At 39.9% G+C, this 24,830-nt stretch overlaps 1 protein-coding gene across 1 annotated transcript; it reads left to right on the forward strand.

The window, feature by feature from the left end:
* Positions 1-15,780: 15,780 nt before the first annotated feature.
* Positions 15,781-24,617, forward strand: LOC311279399 (lysozyme C-like; the record flags this gene model as incomplete). The annotated part of the gene is made up of 5 exons (XM_084390857.1): positions 15,781-15,834; positions 22,546-22,735; positions 22,837-23,010; positions 23,164-23,224; positions 24,500-24,617. 5 exons carry the CDS (start codon positions 15,781-15,783, stop codon positions 24,615-24,617), a joined length of 597 nt encoding a protein of 198 aa, XP_084246983.1.
* Between the last annotated feature and the right edge of the window lie 213 nt (positions 24,618-24,830).

Below are 24,830 nucleotides of genomic sequence, written 5' to 3' on the forward strand. Positions count from 1 at the left end.
CAAAGTGAAGTAATTAAGAAATCCAGATTTACTTCTACCTAGTAACAGAAGGGTTTGCTGAATTATACATATGAAGAACCAATCATACTGTAGAAAATCATGCAATGATTCACGTCACCTTTGCCATCCTCTTATTCTATAAAAACTGTTGTACTCTTTATGTCAGAGGGATTCTCTTTGAAATTGGTCTGAGGTCCTCCGGCCGTGATTAAAGCATATTGAAAGGCATTGTCTGGAGTCTGTCTGGTTAAACACTAGAGATCTTAATCCCAAGTGCTAGTGTTTATTTAGGGGACGAGACGTCGTCCGACTCAGATGAAGTCGATTAGGAGGCACGCTAGAGTATACATTTTAAGTGACAACTGGAGAGAGGCTAACTTAAGTCAGGTGCATAATTTTTGAGAAATTGACCGTATTGTCCGTATTTTCAATTCGCTATTTCAATTTGCGTAATTTGAAGGGAAACACAGCTATAGAGACAGTTTCACCACAGAGATACCAGAGAAAAGATACTGTTAAAAGAAAATATTTCATTTCAGTCATGTTCACATTTAGTGAGAAATAATATTAATCTATCAAACTGTCCAGTGTTGCTTATACAGTATTGTTTGTTTTTTAACAATATATGAAATAAGCATGACTATGCAAACTTTGCATAGTCTGCAATCAGAGAACAAAATAACTTAGATTATTATAGATTATGTAGCAGATTTTTTTTGTCTTTTTTTTTTATCAATTTGTTTTGTGTAATATAGTGTGTCAAGTTGAAAGATGCCGAACAGTGCCTAGATATTAAAAGTGTTATGTCATCACTTCTAATTATCACACTACAATAAAAAAAAATAAAAATAAAACATTTTAATTGATGTGTAGAGATTGCAGTGTGATACTAGATTGTCTGAAGTTTTAGGAAAGGTGGTCGCCACACAACTACAATCCTATTTGGACAAATTTAACCTGCATGAGCCTTTTCAGTCTGGCTTTCTTCCTCCCCACAGTACAGAGACTGCTCTTCTTAGAGTAGATGAGAGAACGAACTCCTCCTTGCCTCTGATACTGGCGCCCTCAGCCTTTTGATCCTTTTAGATCCGAGTTCAGCTTTTGACACCGTTTGCCATTCTGAACTCCAATCTCGTCTAACTGATATTGCTATTAATGGAACTGTCCTTCAGTGGCTCAGCTCATATCTCTCAGACAGGCAACGAATCATTAGCATTAATAAACTCCAGTCTCATTCAGTTGCTGTTTCCCGTGGAGTACCTCAAGGATCTGTTCTTGGTCCACTGTTGTTTTTAATCGACATGCTTCCTCCGGGTCAGATCATCCGGCACCTTGGTCTTAATTTCCACAGTTATGCTGATGATACACAAATATATCTTTCTGCTCAGCCCAATTCTGTTCTTCCTCCCCCCTCCATTATATCCTGCTTATTTGATCTCAAAGCATGGATTGCTCAAAACTTCTTAAAACTGAATACTGAAAAAAATTAAATCCTGTTAGTTGGCCCTAAATCCCTTGTCTCCTCCCAACATGAATTCTCCATTAATATTGATGGAGTCAAAGTTTATCCTTCACCTACTATACGCAATCTTGGGATACTATTTGATTCCAAATGATGTCTTGAACCCCACATCAATCAACTTGATAAGTCCATCTCCGTAATATCACCCGTATACAAACTTTGTTAAATGTTAAGATGCTGAAACTGTTGTCCATGCTTTTATAACCTTACATCTGGACTATTATAACACTTTGTTCTATGGCCTACCCACTAAAACCATTAATCGCCTTCAACTAGTTTAAAATGTAGCTGCTCGTGCCCTTACATTGAACCAAAAAATTAGGTCAAATCACACTCATCCTACAGCAATTGCACTGACTTACTGTTATCTATCGCATTCACTTTAAAATACTTGTCCTGGTTTTCAAGGCTTGCCATAATTGAGCACCTTGTTACCTTTCAGAATTTATACACCCATATGTCCCTGCCCTTAGGCTGAGATCAAGTTCTGAACACTTGCTCGCAGTACCTAAGTTTAAACTTTCTACTGTTAGAGGTAGGGCATTCAGCTCCTAAGCTTTGGAACAAACTACCACAACACTTCAGCGCTGTCTCCTCCCTCCAGACCTTTAAAACTGAACTACGCTCTGTTAACTGATTGTATAGTTTAAATTTCAGATCCATGCATGCCTTACTTTGGTTTTCTTTCGTATGTAATATGACCACTGTCTGTCTGCCAGTTCATGTTGTTATATCCTGATTGTATATTTGTAACTGTCAATATTATACAAAGTATCCTTGGGTTCTTGAAAGGAGCTATGTAAATAAAATGTATTATTATTATTATTCCTTGACCCAGTAAAAATTCCTTCAAATATACCTAAAAAAGAGGTTAAAGGAATAGTTCACTCAAAAATGAACATTTTTTGTCATCATTTACTCACCCTCATGTTGTTCCAAACCTGCATGAGTTTCTTTCTTCTGTTGAACACAAAAGAAGATATTTTAAACAATGTTGGTAACCAGACTGTTTCGGTGCCCATTGACTTCAATTGTATGGATAAAAAAATTATTCTTCTTTGATGTTCAACAAAAGAAAGTCATATTTGTAATGAGTGAATGATGGCAGAATATATTTTTTTAGGTGAATTATAACCTTAAGGTAAATGTTAAAGTGTGCCCCTAAAAGCACAAGTGTCCTCTTCCTGACCCCCGTTATCATGGTCTAGAACCGCCACGGATCTGCATATGTACAATAACCCAATCACCAACATTAAACAGCATATAAATCAAAACTACCTAATGTTACTGAATGAAATGTCGACCCAGGACGAGCTTTAGGACTGTAAAGCTTTGTGGGTGTTGGTGGACTCGATCTACTCTGTCTGTGTTCCACAATGTTTTTTTTGAAACATTTTATCTCTTACCAGATGTTCTGTTGTTGGAGATACAGATGAATGAGAGTCTTTAAATGTTCCTCAGTCTTCACTGTCTGTGACCCATCAGACTTATACCAGTTTGGAACCGGACCGAGACCATCTCTTCAGCTGGGTCTCGGTACAGTTGTTTGGTCCGCACCCGAGTGCGTTTCTGTATTCACACCTGCCCAAAAGATCCACAGCAAGGGGGGAAACGAATTTGAGTTCGATTCTCTCGAACCAAACAAGACAGGTATAAATATACCCCAAAACGAACTGAATTACTATATACTGGGCAATCTCTCCAAGTAAAGCATCACTGTTCCCACATAAATTTCCAAGCTGCATGAGCCTTTGACACTGTACCGTAAGCAGCAAATCGTTTAGTGTGCCATTGCTGAAGAACAAGTCTGATTTGAATCAGATAATTCATTAAGTCCTAAATTATCCTTAAATTAGGCTTATTGAAACAATTTCTTGACTAAAGCCATTGTGTGTTTCTAGAAACGGCTATTTAAATTACAGCGCTTTGCGCAAGAAGCGTTTTTGCACAAAAGCATTAAGTCTTCACAAGGAATCGTCAGGTTCACGCCATCAACAGATACACCCAAGAAAAAGACAGTGAGGATTTAAAGCTTTAAAAAGTGACATCTATTGTGTGACAATTATATGTCTGTTGCAGTCATGCAACAACAGCTCCAGAAACTCTCACAGCTGCAAATTAGGGATGGGCGATATGGACTTGAAAACTATATCAAAATATTTTCTGGTATTTATTGCGATAACAATATCAATGATGATATAAATATAGTACCATTCACAACTGTTTTTGGCTACAAAGTGAAGGCTGCATGCATTCTTGAGAGCCTCAGAAACAAACATTGATCTAAAGTAAAACGTACCCACCATCAAATAGGCTATAATATACTATTTACATAAAATATTAAAAAAAAACTGTGAAAATCCAAACACCAGCCCGTTGCAGAGATGGAAAAGTTGCAGATATACGTTTCTTCTGTAAAAGTGCAGATAATGTTTAAATAGTGCAACTGTACTGAAAAACATCACACAATTATAATTACACACAATAATATTTCAAATCAATTACAAGTTTGAAATGTAAAAAACTAACAATAATACTGATAATACTACTACGAATTCTACAACTAATAAGAATATAAACCACACTAAGGATGGATGAGCTGCTGGGTTGATGAATATCAATCACGTCTGCGTTTGCGCATTAGTTTCTGCTTGCTCATTAAGGCTGAATAATTCCAAATGAACATTATTTTTATAGAAAAATACAAAATATCGTTTACATGTAGCACGTCAATTCTGCGTGGTATGTAAGACTCTCTCGCTCTCTCTTTGAGTGTGAGAAACACCGAGCGCTCTCAGCAAAGCGACGGTGAGTCGGGCGCCTCACACTAGTGTTTACTGTGCGTCAAATACACTGTGCATTCATTGGGATGAACTGAAACAGTGCGCTTTATGGAGAGCGAAACTGTCAAGCGCTCAGTCAGTGTTCGGCGAGTGAAAGCATATGTGTGTTTATATCTGTCGTTTAGCAATAAACTCCACCTTAGCTTCACGTCCGCTTAAACACCATAGTTGTTTTCGCTCTGCACGTAAGCTGCAAATGGGTCATAAACAGAAATACGTCATCAACTAGGCTTTACCGTTATTATAGCGGGAAGACTAAAGAAAGACTGATAGACCAAAGAAAGGTGGTGGTGTTGCTATTTACAGTGGGGCAAAAAAGTATTTAGTCAGCCACCAATTGTGCAAGTACTCCCACTTAAAAAGATGAGAGAGGCCTGTAATTTACATCATAAGTAAACCTCAACTATGAGAGACAAAATGAGAAAAAAAATCCAGAAAATCACATTGTAGGATTTCTGGCTCTCACAGACCTGTAACTTCTTCTTTAAGAGGCTCCTCTGTCCTCCACTCGTTACCTGTATTAATGGCACCTGTTTGAACTTCAGAACTTTTGAACCTGTTTGAATCAGTATAAAAGACACCTGTCCACAACCTCAAACAGTCCAAACTCCACTATGGCCAAGACCAAAGAGCTGTCAAAGTACACCAGAAACAAAATTGTAGACCTGCACCATGCTGGGAAGACTAAATCTGCAATAGGTAAGCAGCTTGGTGTGAAGAAATCAAATCAACTGTGGGAACAATTATTAGAAAATGGAAGACATACAAGACCACTGATAATCTCCCTCGATCTGGGGCTCCACGCAAGATCTCACCCCATGGGGTCAAAATGATCACAAAAACGGTGAGCAAAAATCCCAGAACTACACGGGGGGACCTAGAGAATGACCTGCAGAGAGCTGGGACCAAAGTAACAAAGGCTACCATCAGTAACACACTACACCGCCAGGGACTCAAATCCTGCAGTGCCAGACGTGTCCCCCTGCTTAAGCCAGTACATGTCCAGGCCCGTCTAAAGTTTACTAGAGAGCATTTGGATGATCCAGAAGAGGATTGGGAGAATGTCATATGGACAGATGAACTTCTTGGTAAAAACTCAACTCGTCGTGTTTGGAGGAGAAAGAATGCTGAGTTGCATTCAAAGAACACCATACCTACTGTGAAGCATGGGGGTGGAAACATCATGCTTTGGGGCTGTTTTTCTGCAAAGGGACAAGGACGACTGATCCGTGTAAAGGAAAGAATGGATGGGGCCATGTATCGTGAGATTTTGAGTGAAAACCTCCTTCCATCAGCAAAGGCATTGAAGATTTTGAACGTGGCTGGGTCTTTCAGCATGACAATGATCCCAAACACACCGCCCAGGCAACAAAGGAGTGGCTTCGTAAGAAGCATTTCAAGGTCCTGGAGTGGCCTAGCCAGTCTCCAGATCTCAACCCCATAGAAAATCTTTGGAGGGAGTTGAAAGTCCGTGTTGCCCAGCGACAGCCCCAAAACATCACTGCTCTAGAGGAGATCTGCATGGAGGAATGGGCCAAAATACCAGCAACAGTGTGTGAAAACCTTGTGAAGACTTACAGAAAATGTTTGACCTCTGTCATTGCCAACAAATGGTATATAACAAAGTATTGAGATGAACTTTTGTTATTGACCAAATACTTATTTTCCACCATAATTTGCAAATAAATTCTTTAAAAATCAGACAATGTGATTTACAGGCCTCTCTCATCTTTTTAAGTGGGATAACTTGCACAATTGGTGGCTGACTAAATACTTTTTTGCCCCACTGTATGTGAAAGTGAAATTTCATGTCAGGGTAGTTTTGTCTGAATCAATCTGTAAACAATTGGAATTTCTGGCAGTAAATATTGACATTGCTAAGGGCCTAAGTATAACTGTTGTTGGGTGTTATAGACCTCCATCTGCCCCAAATTATGTGTTTGTCACATCCATAGAAGGAGACAAGGCAGATGTAAACAAATAAAAAGTTTACTGAGTGCAGAGTGAGCGATGCAGGAATACTTGAGAGCGATGACTGATAAGGTGAACACTTAGCTGACTGTGAACAATGTCTTTGTAGAATGATAAACACGATGATGAAGGAACACAGGACACTGGGTGAAGGAAGAAGGAAACCACGGGACAACAGGGAAGTATCTTCAGGTCGGGATTCAGGTAAGGTGAGTCTGTAGCGTCGAGAGACGAGACCAGACACTGAGGTACGGGAGACTGTGACTGAAGTAGTCAGTGCAATCATGACGTGCAGGTGCCGGTGATCAGAAATCAGGTGACTGATCTGGTGTAATGATCGGGTGCAGTGGGCGGGAGTGATGATGTAGATTTTATTTATTTATTTAAAGTTTATTTAACAGGGACCATACAAGCAAACATAGTTACAATACAAAGCCTGTAACTGATGCGCAGCATATAGAGTTTATAGCTAGTGCTAATTTTCAACTCCTGTCCCTGGTTGGGCATTTCTAAGAACATTATAAAACAGATACATACATAAAAAAACAACAAATAATACAAAACTATACATGTACATACACACATACATATATACATATATACATATACACACATACATACATAATCATACACAATTATAACAACAATTAAAAATGTATACAGTTTTGGTTTGTCTTTAGCCACAGCTTAATCCTGGAAGTGAACTTTTTGAAGTCAGATATGGCCTTAATATCAGATGGTAATGCATTCCATAGCCTACAGCTCTTAACAGAAAAGGCAGTCTGTGCAAAGCTTGTCCTACAGTATGGTATTGTACAATTATGATTTGTACTACTTCTAGTAACTCTTTGGCTGTTCTGTATTTCAATAAATTTACTAAGAGGCTCAGGTGCTAAATTATTAATACACTTGAAGATTAATTTAAGGAAACATAAATTACCAAAGCTTTCAAAGCTTAATATTTTATATTTCTCCAGTATGTAACAGTGATGATAGCGGATTGGCTTTTTATCCATAATTTTTATTGCTCGATTGTAAAGTGAACCAATGTGTTTTGTTGCAGACGGAGCTGCTTGCCCCCAAACTGTCATGCAGTATGAAATATGTGAAAACACCATAGCATGCATGTACAGTAGGGCTGCCTGGTTTGGTATGTAGTGTCTGATTAATTTAAAACAGTTAAGATTTCTTTGTATTGTTTTAGAGATTTTCTTGATATGTTTAGTAAAATTAAATTGAGGATCTATAACCAATCCAAGGTATGTGAATTCTGTTACAGATTGAATTTTTTCATTTTGCAAGTTAATTTTAAATCTTTTACTTAGATCCAGTTTCTTAATAGAAAAACACATGGAAACTGTCTTTGTAAAATTTAGCACCAACTGATTTTGATTGAGCCACTGTCCGACATCAGCCATACATGCAGAGAGAACATCAGCAGCCAACTCTGGTGACTTAGCGGGTGCATAAAGAACTGCATCATCTGCATAGAGCTGGAAGCTGGCACCTGAACAGTTTAATGGTAGGTCATTAATAAAAAGACTGAACAGCAAAGGACCAAGTACAGAGCCCTGTGGTATGCCCATTTTGATGTTCAATAGTGAGGATTTTTCCTGGTTAACTTTAACACACTGAACTCTAGCCTGAAGATAAGACGCGAACCACTGTACTGTCTTAGTAGAAAAATTAAAAGATGACATTTTAGTTAAAAGTAAACTATGGTTGATTGTATCAAATGCCTTTTTAAGGTCAAGGAAAACAGCTCCCACCACATTACCCCTATCCAGTGATTTCTTCACATTTTCAATAAAACAGCAGTTTGCAATTTCAGTGGAATAACCTGATCTAAAACCAAACTGCTGTGGGTGGAGGAACTGATTGGCTTCTAAGTGATCAACCATTTGTGCTGCTACAACTTTCTCAATAACTTTAGATAAAATAGGTAAAATAGATATGGGACGATAGTTACACATAGAGTCCTGACTTCCTGATTTAAATACTGGCACAATTACTGCTTTTTTCCATCCTAAAGGAAATGTACAGGTTCTTAGAGAAAGATTGACAAGATGTGTAAGAGGTTTAACTAACACTGTTACATATTTTTTTAAAAACCAATTATTCATCATATATAAATCATTTGTTTTGGAATTAGACAATTTATTAATAATTTCTAAGATGTTTGTCTCCGGAACCTCTGTAATATGAAACGAATCTGCAGAAGTCACTCCAGTTGTATGATTGAAGTCTTTAGACTCAAAATCTTTTATTAGTTCTTCTACTGATTGCACAAAATATGAATTTAATTCATTAGCCATAATGGCATTATTATTTATGTTCTTTCCATTTATGTTAAGTTCCTTGATCCCCTGTTTATTTGGTTTATTAGTCAGATTATTTAAGTGTCTCCAAATTGAATTATTATTGCCTTTAGCATTACCTATAAGTTGAGTATAATATGAAACTTTTGCTTTACGTAGTTCTAACACCACTTTATTTCTTAGACTTTTGTAGGTTAACAAATCAGTATTCATTTTTGAGCATAATGATTTTTTCAGAGCCAAATCTCTCTTCTTCATAAGCTTTCTGATTTCATTACTTATCCATGGTACAGTGTCTTTCTTACTACATCTTTTTTTTATTAGAAATTTGTCTATTAATCCTGAAATAGCTGTAATCATAGAATTACAGCACTCGTCTACATCATCCACAGCCATGATCTGCTCCCAATTTAAATTATTAAGTTCTCTTTCGAACTGCACAGTTTTAGCTTCAGGAATGATAAATGATAATTTATCACAATCAGATTTGCCAAAATACTGTAGCCGCTTTCTGGTCAGTTTTCTAACTGTCAGAATCATGTTGTGGTCTGAGAGACCTGTTATCAGATTGTACATCCTTGTTATACGTTCTGGTTTATTGGTAAACGCCATATCAATCAGGGTCTTGGTCTGCCTTGTTATCCTAGTGGGCCCTTTAATCATTTGTAGATAATTAAATTTTGTCATAATTGTTTTTAATTTTTGTTTCCCACTTTTTTCCGACCAATTAATGTTAAAATCACCATACCATACAGTTTCTTTATAAGAATCAAGTTGTTTAGCTACAAGACTTAATTCATCATAAAAAGCAGTGTTATGTGAAGGTGGGTTATAAATAACAACAATATTAAAATTCATTGTAGATGATAAGATAACATTCAAAGCTAGACATTCCAAAGGGGTTTTCAATTCAACTGCGTGACATTTAAATTTATCTTTTATGTATATCAAAACTCCTCCCCCCTTGCCTGTATTTCTGTCCTTTCTGAAACATTGATATCCAGCGATGTTGATCATATTATTTGGTATATTACTGTGAAGCCAGGATTCTGTTAAACAAAGATAATCCAAATTTGAGTCCAAGAGGAGTACAGAGATCTGATCCCTTTTGGAAATTAGGCTGCGAATATTTAGGTGTCCGCCTAATATTCCTTTCGGTTTACACTTAACGTCCCAGAGTACTCTAGCGTGATTCACAGTTTGGAAAAATAGATATTGCTTTTGTTTTTGTACAGCACTACGGCCAGAGCCATTCAAGTGCATTATTGGCATCTCATCTGGACCTCCACATGAAGTAGCGCGACTCACATTAGCCATAGCTCTGTCTCCCAACCGAAAGTAAAAGTCCACGCTATTATTCCACGCCACCACAGCCTCGCGATTAGCAGCAATTCCCGGTTCAATCCCCGAATATGGATCTATCAGACGGGGTGACTCACCGGACTTGTTGCGGTCGGTTGTACACAGGCAGCTAAGACTAGGTGAACTCCGTTTTTCGGCTTGCCGCTGATCCAGTGGTTCCTGGCTCTGAGCCAACAGCTCCTGCAGCTCCGCTCCATGGGATTCTGGTGTAGTCGATGTCACCCCTGTACTGAGCCCAACCTCCAGCTCAGTATTAACCATTTGCTCAAACGTAGTCGGACCAGGATTAAGGTGTATATCCCCAGCCAGAAGAATGAGCACCAGTATAACTTTAGACGCATAAAATCTGCGCTGCCGTGAAGTTAATCTGCTGGTATTATTTCTGTCGCTCAGGCCTCTTGATGTCCAGATAGAATACAGTGTGCAATGTCCGTGTCCAAACATATGCAACTTGGTTTGTTCACAACTGGTTAAGTTGGCCACATTACCCTTAAAATTGGAAGTCCAAGCACACAATAACAATAAGGAAAGTTGTAAAATACAGAGGGTATGTGTGGAGCCCAACAAACCACACCTGCCCTCGGCAGCCATCTTGAAAAAAAAGAGATGGCTCTGTGACAGTACCCCCTCCTCCACGGTCGGCTCCAGACGACGGGGACGACCACGACCTCTGGGCACAAGACGAGTGGGATGATCTTGATGAAACTGGGTTAATAGGGAGGGGTCAAGTATGTCATCACGGGCTACCCAGGAACGCTCTTCTGGGCCGTACCCCTCCCAGTCAACTAGGTACTCCAGTCGATTGCCCTGTCGTCGCGAGTTGATGATGGATTGGACTCTGTAGATGAGTTCTTCTTCTGCGACTTCAGGAGGAGGTACGTCAGGTTCACCGGGTTCTGTGTGGGGAGGAAACAAGGGTTCAGAATTGGGTTTTAACAAAGAAACGTGAAAGGATGGAGAAATACGATACTGTGCAGGTAGGTTGAGCCGGTAGGTGACGTCGTTGAGCTGCCTCTGGATGGTAAATGGACCTATGTAGCGGGGACTCAGCTTACGACAGGGCAGGCGAAGACGGATATCTCGGGTAGACAACCATACTTTTTGTCCAGGTTGGTATTGGGGTGTCTCTGATCTTCCGGCGTTGGCTTGTGTGGTGTGTCTTCGCACTGCCTGTTGTAGATGGACGTGAGCTGAGTCCCACACCCTTTCGCTCTGCTCGAACCAGTGGTTAACAGCTGGAACCTCTGATGGTTCACCGGACCAGGGAAACAGGGGAGGCTGATATCCTAGGATGCATTGAAATGTGTTTATCGACTTAAAGAAAGCATTTGATACAATTGATCATTCAATCTTGTTATTAAAGCTTCAATTATATGGTGTGAGAGGAATAGTATTGGATTGGTTAAGTAGTTATTTGAACAAAAGACAACAGTATGTTCAGTATAATAATAACAAATCCAATAATATGCAAATTCAATGTGGTATACCGCAAGGTTCAGTTTTAGGACCAAAATTATTTATACTTTACATTAATGACATTTGTGATGTATCTAAGTTATTGAATTTTGTTCTATTCGCAGATGACACAAACATTTACCTCTCAGGAAATGATCTAAATGAATTGGTAATTAGTATGGAACAAGAAATGGTTAAAGTGAAGGAATGGTTTGACATTAATAGGTTGTCATTAAATCTAAAGAAAACAAAGTTTATGATTTTTGGTAATAGAAAAAAAGATGAAAGTATTGTACTATCAATAGCAGGAACAAAAATAATGCAAGTTAAGGAAATTAGGTTTTTGGGTGTGCTACTAGATGAAGGGTTGACTTGGAAACCGCATATCTCACACATACAAAAAAAGATATCTAAGAGTATTTTTGTACTAAATAAGGTAAAACATGTGTTAGATTATAAGGCATTGAGAACTTTGTATTGTGCACTGGTGTTGCCTTACATTAGCTACTGTGTGGAGGTGTGGGGAAACACATACCAAAGCAACACAAAGTCACTCTTTCTATTACAAAAGAGAGTCATGCGAATTATATTTAAAACAGATTATAGAGAGCACACAAATGCCTTATTTTTTTACTCTAAACTGTTAAAATTTAAAGAATTGGTTGAATTACGGACACTTATTGTTATGTTTAAAGCAAAAGATAAAGTATTGCCCACAAACCTTCAACACTTGTTTATCCTTATAGAAAATGAAGGAAGAAGAAAGGGACATTTTAGGTATCAAATTGCAAGGACAACAGCAAAACAAATGTGTACTTCAGTGGTGGGAGTGAAAGTTTGGAATTCTCTGCAAAATGAACTAAAGCAATGTAAAAATATATTTCTGTTTAAAAAAAGATTTAAAGAGAAAACAATGGATTTGTATGAACACTTATAGAAATTGATGATAATGATGATGATGATGATGGTCGTGATTATGGTTTGCTTTTGCTTTGGATGAATACTTATAGAAATTGATGATGATGGTTGTGATCATGGTTTGCTATTGCTTTGGAATCTGTGTCAGGTTGCTGTTTTGGTTTCTAGTTTGTTTCATTTGTTATCGTCATGCATTGATGGGGATTTGATATGTTGAGTTTTTTGATATGTTGAGGTTTTTCTTTTTTTATTATTGTTGAGGGGGCAGGAAATATAAGATATTCTTCACCCTGCCTCCTTTTCATCATGGTTTTTTATAAATTATATATATGAGGATGATGAAGTAAGTTATGTTGGAAAAATATCCATGAATGAAATAAACATAAACATAAAATGGCGTGAGTCCGGTGGTTGACTGGCGGAGAGAATTCTGGGCATATTCTGCCCAGGGAAGGAACCGGTTACAGCTGTTCTGGTTCTGGTGGCAGAATGACCTCAAGTACCTCCCGATCTCTTGGATCTTGCACTCAGTCTGGCCGTTGGTCTGAGAATGATAACCAGAGGATAAACTGATGGAGACTCCAAGGAGCTTGAAGAAAGCTTTCCAGACACGGGAGATAAACTGAGGACCTCGGTCGGATACAATATCATCAGGGAGACCGAAATGACGGAAGACATTTTGGAAGAGTGCTTCAGCTGCTTCGAAGGCTGTGGGTAATCCTCTGAGAGGGATTAGCTTGCAGGCTTTGGAGAGGCTTTGGAGAATCTGTCAACAATGACGAAGATGCAGGTATTGGACTCTGAGGGTGGAAGGTCAGTCATAAAGTCAATTCCCAGATGGGACCACGGACGATGAGGGATGGGTAATGGAACCAGTTTGCCAGCAGGCAGTCGACGGGGGAGTGTTGGTGATGGCACAGACTGAGCAACCCTTGAGATATCGGGAGATATCTTGGGCCATAGAGGGCCACCAGTAGCGTTGACTGAGGAGCGAGAGGGTTCGCTGGCTACCTGGGTGTCCAGAGCCCGGAGAGGTGTGAGCTGAGTGACCAGAAGGGGCAGACGGCAAGATGTAGGTACGTAGATGCACCCTTCTGGACCTCCCGGCGGAGCAGGTTCTACTTGAATAGCAATTCGAATGTCTTCATCTAAAGATCAGAGGATGGGACTGAAGATCATGGCTGGAGGGAGGATGGTCTCAGGATTGGTAGGTTTTGGTTCAGGTTGGAGGAGACGTGAAAGAGCATCAGCTTTGGAATTTTAATATCCAGGTCGGTAAGTAACTAGGAAGTCGAACCTTGTGAAGAAGAGGGACCATCTGGCTTGGCGTGCATTGAGACGGCGAGCTTCTCTGAGGTATTCTAGATTTCGATGATCAGTGATGACTTCAAACTTGTGTTTTGCTCCCTCCAGCCAATGTCTCCACTCCTCCAATGCAAGCTTGATGGCGAGGAGCTCTCTGTTACTGATGTCATAGTTCTGCTCCGCCGGGGACAGCTTTTTAGAGTAGAAGGCACATGGATGGAGTAAAGGAGGGTTACCCTGCCGCTGTGAGAGCACCGCTCCCACCCCTGTGGAGGAAGCATCCACCTCCACGGTAAACAGCAATTCTGGATATGGATGGGTGAGGATGGGGAGCGGTGACGAAGGCATCCTTGAGAGTGGCAAAGGCGGTGGTGGCTTCTGGATTCCAGGACAGAGACTTGGGCCGGGTCTTGAGGAGTGAAGTCAGAGGAGAACTGAGAAGACTGTAGTTATGGATGAATCTGCAGTAGAAATTTGCGAATCCAAGGAATCTCTGTATTTCTTTGATGGTTGTTGGTTGAGGCCAGGTCCGGATTGTGTCCACCTTCCTCTGGTCCATCTGGATGCCTCGTTGGTCAATGATGTACCCGAGAAAGTGAACTGTAGAAGTGTGGAACTCACATTTCTCTAGCTTCAGATAGAGATGTTGTTCCCTGAGGCGCTGAAGGACCTGTTTCATGTGGTGCAGGTCTGATGACAAGAGGTACCCCACTGGAGAATCTCACCAGTAATCCAGTTTATCCAAGGTTCGTGTTAGAGCATCCACGGGCATCCCAGGATGATGTCCACGGTGGATCCTTCCAACACCAAAAACGAGATCTCCTCAGAATGCAGGCAGCCGATGCGGAGCGTCATGGTGGGGAGAAGTGACATATGCGACCATGACCCAGCGGCTTACCCAGGATGGTGTGAATCTCTAGGTTTTGGGGACAGCATTTTCTTTTGACATAGAGCCTTTGAAGGAGGTTGTGGGAGATGAAGTTGCTCGCTGAACCGGAATCAATGAGAGCTTGTGCTGGAACAGTTGAACAGGACGTTACAAGGTAGACAGTGGTACGGGTCAGAGATGCAATTTTGGGAGAAAGTTGGATGGTACTCACTGCTGGGCATGAAGGTCGAACTGGGCAGTTAGAGATGACGTCCTCCCCCACAGTACAAGCACAAATGATTAACCCATCTTCTTTGACGCTCTGCTGGTGTTAGTCGGTGAGTATCTACCTGCATTGGTTCTGGTGTTGGAAGGGTGGCAGATGGTACTAGAGACGGAGGATGCAAAGCGGGTTGGAATGATGGACAAGCAGAAAGTCGTTGGGAAACTCGGATCGATTTCTGGATGAAGTTCTCTAACCCCATGTTATCATCGTGTATAACCATCAGTGAACGAATCTCAGGATCTAGACCTTGGAGATAGGCTGTGAGGAGAGCCGCTTTATTCCATCCGCTTGCCACGGTGAGTGTGCGGAATTGCAGGGCATAGGATCCCACCGATCGTGTACCTTGTTGAAGGTTAAAGAGCTGATCATGGACGGTTAGAGAGGACGTGGTTTGACCGAAGACTTCCTTGAAATGCCGAAGAAATGCTGATAACGGCTTGGTTACGGGAACTTCCGCTTGCCACAGCGCTTGAGCCCACTGAAGAGCTCGACCGGAGAGAAGTGAGATTACGAACCCAATAAGCGCTCGATCGGTGGTATACAGATGGGGTTGCATCTCGAAGTGTAGATTGCACTGAAGGATAAACCCGCTGCAATCCTCCGCCTCGCCGCAGTATGTCGCTGGTCGGGCCATGGGACTGGCAGAGGCAACAGGTGAAGAAGTGATGGGTGATGGAGGAAGTGATTGACGAACTGCATTCACCAACTCAACGAAGGGATTCGTGACATCGGTGCCCGTGCTCTGCATTGTGATGGTCTGGTCTTCTGTCACATCCATAGAAGGAGACAAGGCAGATGTAAACAAATAACAAGTTTGAGTGCAGAGTGAGCGATGCAGGAATACTTGAGTGTGATGACTGATAAGGTGAACACTTAGCTGACTGTGAACAATGTCTTTGTAGAATGATGATAAACACGATGACGAAGGGACGATGGACGATGGAAACCACGGGACAACAGGGAAGTATCTTCAGGTCGGGATTCAGGTAAGGTGATCTGATGTAATGATCGGTTGCAGTGGGCGGGAGTGATAACGTAGATCACTCTATGACAGCGTTACAGTCTCTGATGCAACTTTTAAGTAGATTAAAATATAGTGAAATTATTGTAGCTGGCGATATGCCAGTATCTGATGATTTTAAATCTTTTTGTGATTCTGTTACTCCTACACAGTTGATCAATTCTCCCACACATCCAAATCTTAATATCTACTTTAATTGATTTGATTCTGACTAATGTTCCTCATAAATTCTCATTTGTTGGTGTTTTTTGCAATGACATAAGTGACCATTGTGTTGTAGCTGCCGTCAGAAACACTAAGGTCCCTAAATCAAAGTCACATGTCACTTGTAAGAGGAATCTTAAACATTTTAATAAACAGGGGTTTTATCATGATTTGTTTCATTTCAATTGGAGTAGAATAGAGCTTATCCCTGATGTGAAGACAGCTTGGACATTTTTTAATGAGGATTTTACACAAATTATAATTACACATGCCCCACTTAGGAGATATAGAGTAAAGGGGCGTGATAACCCTTGGTTTTCCACAAAGTTAGCAGAAATTATTCATAAACGTAACTTGGCTTGGGCAAAAGCAAGGAAAACAGGTTCAACATCTGACTGGCTTGCATTTTGACAGCTAAGAAACAAATGCACCCCTTTTATTAAGACAGCCAAATCTGAATATTACTTGTCTATCACCACTCAAAATTTAAATGATCCCAGAAGATTTTGGAAAACCATAAAATCCCTTTCTGTAAGCAAAAATTTGCAAGTAGTACCCACCTTTGTTATGAAGGATTCAGTTGCTGTTCGTGACAAAATGGAGATCTTGAATAGTTTTAATGAGCATTTCATATCTTCAGGTTCTCTGTTTGATTCTACTTCTGCGTCTGTGAATCCCTGTACTGACAAGCCAGGATATGTTGATCAGTCTTTTAATTTCGTACCATTCTCGGTGCAGGAAGTTCAACAAGCCCTAAAAGCCTTGGATTGTAGAAAAACCTCAGGACCTGACCTTATTGATCCTTTTTTTTTTAAATTGGCAGCCGATTTTGTAGCTGTGCCTCTTAAATATCTTTTTAACCTTACAGTGGAAAATAAGGAAATTCCAAGGATATGGAAATCAGCTTTTGTTCTTCCTTTATTAAAAGGGGGTGACCCAGCTATTTTAAATAATTACAGGCCAATATCTAATTTATCAGTACTAGCAAAAATTCTTGAAGGTCTTGTGAGTGATCAATTAAAGGAGTTTTTATACTCAAATGACGTTTTATCTACATATCAATCAGGCTTCAGAAAAAGACATAGCACCATCACAGCTGCAATGAAGGTGGTAAATGACGTTTGTTGTACTTGACAAGAAGCAACATTCGGCATTACTCTTTATTGATCTGTCCAAAGCTTTCGATACAGTTGATCAGGAAGTTTTGAAACTTAGACTTATTAACTCAGGACTTTCTGAGCAAGCAGTTGCTTGGTTCTCAAATTACCTTAGTTATAGGTCTCAGTGTATTAGATGTGATGGTCTATGTTCCAATACTGTAGCAGTCACTAAGGGTGTACCACAGGGCTTTGTATTAGGTCCACTTTTTTTCACTATTTATATAAACAATATGGGTCAAAATGTGTTAAATGCTAATCTTCATTTTTATGCTGATGATACTGTCATATATTGCAGTGCGTCAACTCTTGTATAAGCAGTTGAGGTCCAAAACACCCTTATGCAGCTGAAGTTAGTTTTAAATGGAGATAAGACCAAATTTGTTGTTTACTAAATCTAGGACCAGGCCACAAAGCCTCCCTCCAATTGTCACTATGGGGGGAAGTGAAATAGAGGTTGTTAACTCCTATAAATACCTGGGTATTTTGATTGATGACTCCCTGACTTAACAACATGTGCTGTACCTGATGGAAAAGCTGAGGCTAAAATTGGGTTTTTATTTTTGAAATAAGTTGTGTTATTCTTTTTAATATAAAAAAAAGACTATGGTGATCTTTTATATATGCATACTTCTACACAGAATTTTCATATGATTGACACAGCGTACCATGCTTCGTTGAGGTTCATTACAAATTGCAAAGTGCTGACTCACCACTGTGAGCTATACTCTCAGGTTGGATCGAGGGCCTCCTCTAGCCCAGTAGCGGTTTTAGGCACGGGCGAACAGGGCAATCGCCCGGGGCGGCATTTTTGGGGGGGCGGCGCCGCCGGCACGAGAAAAAAAAAAATTTAAATAAAAATCTGCGCCGCGAAGCGGTTTTCTATTATCTATCATTTCACTGTGTGGGGAATTGGCAAATTTGCGCCCCCTGCAGCTGCAGGCGCCCCTGCTTGCTGAGAAGATGCCGCGCACAGAAGCTGTTTGTTTGAGAAGGGGAAAGGGGAGGAGGCGCGGGCGCGGATGACAGTTCATAGACAGTATATAAACTGGACACAGCGACCCCATTGGATTCAACGGAGACAAGTGAAGTCAATTAGAGGCACTAACTTCCTGATGGTCGAGCGTACTGCACAGACTCACACTGAGCTTGACGACGTAGATGTGACGTGAGCAACCCGTCTGTCTTCTAGTAGCTGTGTCAAGGGAAATCTGAATCATTCCCTTCCGAAACTTGCAGAGACGGAGAGCGTGAGTAGGAGCTGTCCATGAGCTAGCAGCAGGAGTAACTTTTGCTAAGTATTCTGATGAATTATTTTGTCATTTTGCCTCCATGTCCCCCCGATTGCCCGCGAGCTTCTCCTCCTGTCCATACGGTAATTCTCTACTGTGCGACAGAGAGTCGCGTGGTTATGACGCAATCGTTAGCTTATTTTTACAAAAACTGCTTCTACGGGGCCATAACGTAAGATACAAGGTAATGGAGCCTTTTATACATTTTCGTGTTTCTTTAGAAATAAATAATGGACAAATGGATTCTTTAAACGCCTCAGATGTAAAGTTATTCGCTGTCAAAGTGACGCCAAAATGAATGGGAGTCAATGGGATGCTAACAGCAGGTGATGGTCTGATAGCCAATGGCGGCGCCCGGGGAAGCTTCAACATAATATGAAACGCTGCCCCCCTGTGACAGTTCACCCCAGGGTCTCTCCCAAATGGAACGGACAAGGGGGGGGATCCATATAGTTATCTAAGTCAGTCACACCTCGACTTTCTTCCAAATAACGCACATTTCATTCATAATATTATAAATACAGGCCTCTATATTTCCTGCACATTTTTGTTTTTCTGAATGGTCTGAATAAAAATAGGTAATACAAAACGATTACTTGGTCACCACCACCAAGGTGAATTGGTTTAGTCTTGACTTCTGGTCGTGACTCGTGAGTGACAGTTGGTATGGGGGGGATCAGGGGAAATCTGTTGATTGTCGATGTCGAGTGCCAAATAAGAGATGGACAAGAAAGGTCAAAGCCATCAGGTGTCCAATTTAGAAACGAGCGAAAGATAAAGGTATGCAACTATGTTTTCTCTGTATGATTACGGTATCCATGTCATGAATGAAGGGGCAATATTAATTGGTGGGTATAACTCTTATTTGTTATCCTTTTTGCTATGATTCTTGCTATGCTTAACAATAATTCGGTTTTAACTCAAACACGAGATCTAATTTCACCATAATATTGTGCTTTGCAACAAAACTGTGACAAGTTCAGTTATTACACTGCAAAAAATGCTTTTCTTAATTAGTATTTTTGTCTTGTTTCCAGTCCAAATATCAAACATTTCTTAAATAAAGATGCATAACGCTAACAAAGTGGTAAAATGACATAAGATATTAAGTCTTGTTTTCTGGGGAAATAATTTTTTTATTTATTTCCCCAGAAAACAAGACTTAATATCTCAAAATTGAGTGAAACACTTCACTCGAAGGGGGTCTCGCCCAGGGTGTAATTCAATGTAGAACTGCCACTGCTCTAGCCACACGAAGGCTGTCATTGGTACACTTTCATATATAAGGCAATTCTTGGTCTGCTGCCAAGCTACCTATGTATTCATATCATACAGAAAAGCAATGGGCGACACTTTTTGCGTTCTCAGGACTTTGTTATGCTCTCTGTGCCTAAAGACTCGTAAGAAAATGGGAAAGAAGGCATTTCTGTATTCTGCACCTTCAGCATGGGTTCAGGGTTCCTGCAGGTTTCAGTTAGTCAAATTTAAGACTTTTTTAAGACATTTTAAGACCATAAAGATTGAAATTTAAGACCTACACGACGCATTGCCAAAAAATATTCAAATCAAAGAATTCATTTTATTTCAATGAATTCAGTAATTGAAAAAGCATTAACTTAATTTACAGATAAAGCAATCACATTAGTAACCTTCCAGACCCAACAACGCGTGTCAGAGAAAAGAACAGAATCAGATATAATTTTTTTATAGAAAATTGTACTTTGCATATTATAGGCCTACTGTAAAAACACATAATTATTAGTTGATTTTAGTTGATCATAACTAGAGATGAAATGGCATGAACATTTCATTTAATTATTATAGTGCCAAAAATTATCACTGTTATCACAGAATCCTGTTCAAAAAGTACTAATACTACACAATGAAATCAATTCACCAAGTTTTATGTCGAAAAACAGCAAATAACAAATAAAATTAGCATCAATACGCACTAACATAAACATTAAAATAATACGATTAAAAATGATAGCCAGATTTTATGTGTCTTGCAACATGTTATCTAACATGTACAAGTTCAAATAAAGTTGACAAAAAAAAGGTTTTTATAAAAAGATAAACCTCACATATTTCAGACTTTAATTTATCTTGTTTGACTCATTCTTTTTATAAAAAATGATTTAGTGACATTTACAATACACTTTAGCTTATCTTTTATTATTAATAGTAAAATTCGGTCCGATTTTCCCGTGGCGTCTGTCGTTGCTATGCAACTCCACAATGACAAAAAAGTTTTAGTGGCTAATGGATTTCCACCGCCGAAAAACGCTTGCTGTAGCTCTGTTACAAGATTTATTTACGGAGAAGAGAAAAACACCCGTAGTGTTTGGGTGCACCCGCATCCTTCATGTCTTTTTTCCTGTTGCTGCGCCTGGAAAAAAGCGAGTGCGTCGCTTCAGTTATAAGCGCGCTTACCGCGCGCCTACATTTGAATGAACTTGAGCGCGAAAAAGACGCGATATGTGAACTGCCTCTTGGCGAGCGACTTCGATACTTTTTTGCTACTTTGTAATAACTTTCTGCGGCCAGCGTTTCTGGAAATGAACGAGGGTAAAAAAAATTTAAGACCTGACTAAATGAAATTTAAGACCGCGGATGAAAATCTGGCTGTTTTTAAGACGTTTTAAGGCCTTAAATTTAAAGCTCAGAATTTAAGACATTTTAAGACTTTTTAAGGACCCGCGGGAACCCTGGGGTTGCAAAAGGACTTGAAACTCACTGAATTAATCTAGCTAAACGCATTTAAATCCAAAATGAAAGATGTAGAGGCAGATGCCTTAATATGTAAATGTTTTTAGATTGTAAAAACGATTTAAAATGATTTTATGAAGTGTTAGTTTTAGTTTTCTGTGTTATTTGTCTGTACCTATGTGTTTGTATTATTTTTTATATGCTGCTGCCTGTCTTGGCCAGGTCACCCTTGCAAAAGAGGTTCTTAATCTCAATGGGATTCTTCTGGTTTAATAAAGGTTTAAATAAAAAAAAGGTCGTGAGAATTTTTACCAGTATATCGCAAACGATAATATATCGCCCTACTGGAAATTATATGAAAGATACAAACTAAAAGGACCTGCAAGTTACATCACACCAAACACGAGCCAGTTTTCTTCATTTATATAGGAAAAAGGATGTCTTAGGCACAAGACATCTTTCTTAAGACGGTTGGTTTGGGTGGATGGAGAAACCTTGGGAGGAACCAAAACTCAACAGGGCGAGACCATCTTCCCCGACATACATTCAGACCAAAAAATGTAGGCTTATCGTTAAATTAATCTTAGTATTAATGTTGGGATTAACCAAAAGCACAGGTGCAGCTGAGGTGGAGACGACTCTAACATATATAAGGCTGATCAGTCACAGTACAGGACAGTGAAGATTGAGGAACATCTGAAGACAACAAAACATCCAACAACAAAACATCTGGTAAGAGTCATTTTAATACGGTTCTTCCAGCAGTTTTGATTGCAGGTTCTGTGATTTAATCTGGTAGAGAATGCCTTGCTGGTCATTGTGACTGCAACACATATACAGTATAGTTAATTTGGGGTTGGTTAGATGTTTTAATGTTTTTGAAAGACGTCACTTTTGCTCACAGAGGCTGCATTTATTTAATGAAAAATAAAGTAAAATCAATTATATTGTGAAATATTATTTATCATTCTAATATGACGATTTGATGCTCAAGAAACATTTATGATTATTATCATTGTTGAAACCAGTTGCACTGCTTCATATTTTATGGAAACTTTCTTTTTCAGGATTCATTGAAGAATAGAAAGTTCATTTATTTTAAATTGAATCTGTCACTTTTGATCAATTAAAACATCCTTGATGAAGTGTATATAAAATAAAAATAAAAATAGTTTTTTTGTTTGCATAATCAGACTAAAATAATAAGCCATTTAAATTGGCTACTTTGCATTACACCGGTGCAACCAAATTAGTATAACTATAACTAAAAATGAATTCCCATTTATTTCTGCTTTGCCTGTGTTTAACCTCCAGATATCAGAGATGAAGAGCGTTCTCCCAGTGAAGATGTTGGCGGCGTTGGCTCTGGTTCTGCTGGTGTCCAGTGCGACTGAGGGACGGATTCTCAGTAAATGTGAGCTGAAGGCTCAACTCGAGGCGGCTCAGATTCAGGTGACTGAAGCCATGGGAGACAAAATGACCGTGGATGATCTCATCGCTAGACGTGAGTAACAGATTCCCTTCTCTATCCATATTTATGTCACATGATGTGCAGATAAAATGTTGATCAGCCTCACACCCTTTATTCCTTTCGTTCTGTGGCAGTTGTCTGCAAGGCCAATGCATCGGGCTTCAACACCAGCTTTGTCAAAGCTATCGGCGCCAGTCCTAAGATGATCAAGCCTCGGCAGCTGTATGGCATGTTTCAGCTCAGTGATCAGCTGGCCTGTGATTCTGGCATGATGCCGTCGCTCAATGTCTGCAACATGAGCTGCTCTGGTGAGAAAATGCCACACCAATTATAACATTGTATCTTAAACAATGTTTTGTGAATTTCTGGACTCAAAAACTGCCAGATTCCTATGGCTCTCTAAGTATTCACAGTGAGCCAGTTTGAATAAGGTTTTGATTGTTTTCTGTTTCCTCCAATAGCTTTGATTGATGATGACGTCACAGATGACATCGCCTGCCTGAAGACCATGATTGGCAGAATGTAAGTAGCGCCGTGTGCTCTCAGTGGGCTCTGAACCCGAGCGGGCAAGGCACACCTTTGGGACTCATAGGCCAAGGTCATGGTATCCACTATCCAGTGGGCCATCCTCTGCTTGGAGACAGCCTTTCCCTTCTGCTGGCCTCCGTAACAGACTAAGAGCTGATCTGAGATGTTGAGGCTTTGAGTTCTGTCCACGTACAGGCGCAGAGTACGGACAGGACAGAGAAAAGCCATGGCTGGGTCTGCCTCCTCCGAAGGCAGCACTTGCAGGTTCACCACCTGGTCCCAGAAGGGAGTGGTAGGAACCTTGGGCACATATCCGGGTCGGGGTCTCAGGATCACGTGAGAGTTAGCCAGGCTGAATTCTAGGCACGATTCATCGACCGAAATGCATGCATGCAGGTCTACCCTAACTACCCTCTTGATGGAGGCCAATGCAACCAGGAGTACTGTCTTCCATGACAGAATTTTTAACTCAGCTGATTGCAAAGGCTCAAAGGGTGGTCTCTGAATAGCTGAGAGTGGGTGAGGCAGATTTAGTCTTCTCTCCCCCTCAGGAACCTGACGATCAGGTCATGCTTTCCCAGAAAGCACCACTCTGATAGAGACAAGTTCGGGAGTTCTCCTGGTGGGAAGAACACCACTCCACTTACACACTTAAACCTAATTATATGCATGCTTCAGCTGGTGGTAGGGACATCCGTGGAGACCACAGAATGCCTGAACAATTGTTCTAGACGGAGAACACCTGCCTGTAGAAACGAAGGGTCTGACCACAGGCTGAGTTTTTGGCGATGGGGTAGTGGAAACCCGGCACGAGCCGCTCTGCCACGCCCATCTTGGGACTCGATCGTGGAGCCAGTGTTGGAGCGGCCTCATATGAACCAGTTCGAGGCCTCTCTTTTTTACACAATAGTGTGCGAGATTATTTTTGCATATATATTTTATTTATAATTATGCAATTATGTAAAGCCAGTGCTGTTTTATTGATTAATCGCATTTAAATGTATAAATATATGTGTACATTTGTAAATATATATTTGTACATTTGTATATATATATATATATGTATATATATATATACGCACACTGTATACACACATATACAGTAAATATTTTTGTATATATATGTGTGTGTGTGTGTTTAATAATATATACACATCAATAATATATATATATATGTTTTTTTATTTTTTTATTTTTACCTCAAATATAAAGGCTTCAGAAGTAAAATCCAGCCTGAACGTTCAAAGTGACTTTTTTTGTGCATTACAGGTTGAACACTATTTTGGTGAAGGAGTGTGACTCTGTGGTTCCCTCTCCATATTTCGATGAGTGTCTGACTAAAGGATCAACAAACCGTTTCAGTTTGGAGTGTCATTTGAAAATCTAATAGAGAAATGAACTGACTACTGTTATCTAACAATAGCACTTCCTATCAGCTGCATGATTTCTGTCAATCTAAAAACACAACAGTCTGATATTCCCATGGCAACTGCTTTGATTGAATGGTAATGAAGTCACTATGATGGTGGTGGGACCAGCGTGAATTTAAACATATTAAGGCTCTGAACAGAGGGTGCTTGTGCATGAATAAACTTTAGGC

This window comes from Rutilus rutilus (genome assembly GCF_951802725.1).
Source record: "Rutilus rutilus genome assembly, chromosome: 2".
Lineage (NCBI taxonomy): Eukaryota > Metazoa > Chordata > Actinopteri > Cypriniformes > Leuciscidae > Rutilus > Rutilus rutilus.